At 39.9% G+C, this 3,762-nt stretch overlaps 1 protein-coding gene across 1 annotated transcript; it reads left to right on the forward strand.

Annotated features, from left to right (window-relative positions):
* The first annotated feature begins 443 nt into the window (after positions 1 to 443).
* LOC101315100 lies at positions 444 to 1,010 on the forward strand. Its single transcript, XM_004308519.1, has one exon. It carries the CDS (start codon positions 444 to 446, stop codon positions 1,008 to 1,010), a length of 567 nt encoding a protein of 188 aa, XP_004308567.1.
* The last annotated feature ends 2,752 nt before the right edge of the window (positions 1,011 to 3,762 follow it).

A 3,762-nucleotide genomic window follows, 5' to 3' on the forward strand; every position in this document is an offset into this window, starting at 1 on the left:
GCTCCAACCAGTAATACAGTGCGGTAGAAGCTTCATCCGTAGGTACCTTTTTAAATCTATTGTAGATATTTGTTCTCCCAATTTTGGTCTGCATTTACTAAAGCGTACATAATGTTAACTTTAAAAGAATAATTCGTTGATGTTCATAATGTGGAAAGTATATAAATATATAAATATATAATTCTATTGAATATATTCACTGATAACAAGTATACATCTGTCAGTAATCGAAAAAAAAATGTACACATGTCTGATACTAATTGACGTGTACTTAACATTGTGACTGCAGTGCGGGAGTTGGTGTGCATTATACATACCGTGGCTGTGTTAGATTATTTGAGAAGCACCAGACTTACAGAGTTACAGAGGTATCACTATTCATGTTCTTATTCTTTCAATTCCTCTTGACATAGATTGATGTTTACACATTTTCATTTATAGAGATGTCGGTTGATAAATCATGGATGATGCTCGGACTGTCTGATCTTAAGTATTTTGAAAGAGTCACAGATTTCATAGAATATGCTACTAGCCATGTAAAAGACAGCGATGGAATAATATATTGTTCATGTCGAGATTGTTTAAATGGAGATAGACTAGCACCAACAACATTACACCAACATCTTCTGTATAGAGTTTTTATGCCGGACTACACAGTATGGCGAAAACATGAGGAGAATGAAGACACTGATGATAGTGACGATACAGATAGTCGGAATCATAGTGAGGAAAGTGCGGCTCCCCACTTTGATCAGTGTGATGATATGCAAGAACTTATAGAAGAACTTATCCAACAAGATCCGAATGATAATGTGCAGAAGTTTTACAAGTTGTTGGATAAATCAAATGTGTCATTGTATCTCGGGTGCGAGAAATATTCCAACTTGTCCTTTGTTGTTAATTTGATGCACATCAAGAGTGATGGAAATATGAACAACAAAGGGTTTGTCCAGTTATTGGAATTGTTGGAAAATTCATTTCCCATGCGTGAAAAATTGCTGACAACATAGAATGGAGCGAAGAAGATTGTAAAAGAGCTCGGGCTTCATTATGAGATGATTGAGGCGTGCAAAAATGATTGTGTAATATATTACAACAAGTTTACAGATGCAGAGAAATGTCCCAAGTGCAAGCTTCCAAGGTGGAAGCCACAACACACCACAATGAAAGTTAAAAAGATTTTGTGGAAAGTTTTGTGATATTTTCCCCTCACACCAAGACTTCAAAGACTATTTATGTCATCTAAGACATCTCCAAATATGAGGTGGCATTTTGAAGACCGTGTGAAAGACGGTGTTTTAAGGCATCTAGCAGATGTAGAGGCTTGAAAATATTTTGATTGAATTCATCCATCGTTTGGCGACGAGCACCGAAATGTAAGGTTTGGCTTGGCAACAGATGGATTTAACCCTTTTGGCACCAAGATGCAAGCATGTTCTGCTATTTTCATACAACCTTCCTCCATGGACGTGCATGAAAGAGCCTTACACCTTCTTATCCTTACTCATACCAGGACCAAAGGGTCCCGGCAATAATATTGAGTTAAACATTTTGTGGGAACATGGTGTAGAAACGTATGACATATCTACAAAACAAAATTTTCAGATGAGAGCTGCAGTCATGTGAACAATAAATGATTTTCCTGCATATGGTTACATGTCTGGTTGGTGTACACATGGGAGATTGGCATGTCCATGTTGTGCTTCAGAAACTTCTATTCGTAGATTGAAAAATGAAAGTTGATTCTTAGCACTTGATCATAAATGGCGTAAACGACGGAAAGCTTTTGATAATACAGAGGAGATGAAATCTGCGCCAAAGAGACAATCTGGTCAGGAAATTGTGCATCAACTTTAGAATTTGGGAGCAATTGAACCTGGAGATAATCAGGAAAATCAAATCATCGCCGGATTTGGAAAGACTTACAATTGGGGAAAAAAAAAAACACACTTTTCCGGTTGCCTTACTAGAAAACACTTATGTTGCGTCATAATCGGGGTGTGATGCATATCGAGAAAAATATTTTCGATAACGTGATCGGCACCGTGACGTACATTGATGGGAAGACAAAAGACTCTTTACATGTGTAATACCCCGGAAATTTGATATTAGTTTCTAATATTATTTGAGATTTTTCGAGTTAAAAGTTAGTGTGTTTTGAGGTTCGAAAGAAGGCTGGAAGTGTTTGAGCGTTTAATTTCGTGAAAATGTTTTTTTTTTTTTTGTAAGGGTCAGGAGTTGACTTTCTAATCTGTTGGGTTTCTCGAGAAACTTCCTTCACGGAAGTTGTAGAGCATGACGATACGAGTTCGTAGACACGTGGCACACGTAAAACGGACTTGGTATGAGAAAGTTATGGTCAGCGGAAATTCCTGGCTTTACGGGAATTTTGGGTTAAATAGGAAAGTTTTCTTTTGGGTCCTCATATTTTTAAGAAACCCAGATCCTTCCCCTCTCCTTCTCTCTCCCCGACCCCGAGAGAGTCCAAAGTCTCCAGCCGACTTGACCCGGACCCGGTCGACCCGACCAGGTTTTTTCGGCCAACTCCGGTGAACTCAGACGGTGGCACCGGTCAGATTCTCTTTCTCTCCTCGGCGTAATCTTCCCTGTGTTGGTGGGTGAGGACGACTCGAGCTAAGCTGTGCAAGCTGAGCGCCACAGTGAGGGCTGGCGACCTGATTTGCAATCCGATCGGATTCTCACCTCCGGTGGCGGCGACGAGGCTTGAAACCAGTCGGGATAGGAAGTGTTGGGCGCCCTGGTTCAACTCATGGTGGTCTTGAAGCTTGACTCACGGTATTGAGTTACGGTGGGTGGATTCTGACTTTCCGGCCAATTTTCCGGCGTGCTCCGGCCGATTTGGCGGTTACTTTAGGTATGAAAATTGCTCCCCTTGCCTTGTTGTTCTTGTTGGGTATAGTGGGTGTGCTTTGTTGCAGGGTTGTAGGGTGGTGCGTGGGGCCCACTCGCTGCCGTCGGTGGTGGCGCCTGACGGGGCGTCCGGCAGGGGTTTGGCAGGTCTATAGTCCTTGTTAGGTGGTGCTCATCGGTGCGAGCACGTGAATATGTAGATTGTAGGTTTTAGAGTTGCTTGAGCATGTTAGGGTTTTGTGAAGTTCTTAGGGGGCGTGTGAGGCCCACACGCCGCTGCTTGTGGCGGCACGTCTGAAAGTGTTAGTGTTGTTGGTTGTCATGTTGATCTTATGAAAACAAGTGTAGTAGTCGTATTTGATAGTTACTAAGGTTAACGTTTTTGTTATTAGGGTGACTTGTGGAGTTTGGTTTGAGCTATACGCTTGTGTTTGTGCATGTGAAGATGCAGCGGGAGTTAAAGTGAGTAAAATCTCACCAAGTTTCCCTTTGGGACCCAAATTATTATGGTTTTATGATAATGATTATTTTGATGATGATGATGAGGATGATAATGATTGATGATAATTGATTATATGATGAGGATGATAATTATTATTTTGATGATGATGATGAGGATGATTATTTTGATGATGATGAGGATGATTATTTTGATGATGATGTTAATGATTATTTTGATTATGATAATTATAATTAAAAAAAATATTATGTTTTTTGTTTGTTTTAAAATATATGAGCTTGATCGCCAACGACTCATAGGTAAGAGAAAACAAGTTTTCTTATTTAAATGATTATTTTAAGGTTCTAGTGACCATAATATTTTTGGTTCTATTGATGTGATTATTGGTGCCTTAGTGATGATTGTGTGTCTTAGTTGCGAATGTGTGCCTT

This window comes from Fragaria vesca, linkage group LG7, assembly GCF_000184155.1.
Source record: "Fragaria vesca subsp. vesca linkage group LG7, FraVesHawaii_1.0, whole genome shotgun sequence".
NCBI lineage: Eukaryota > Viridiplantae > Streptophyta > Magnoliopsida > Rosales > Rosaceae > Fragaria > Fragaria vesca.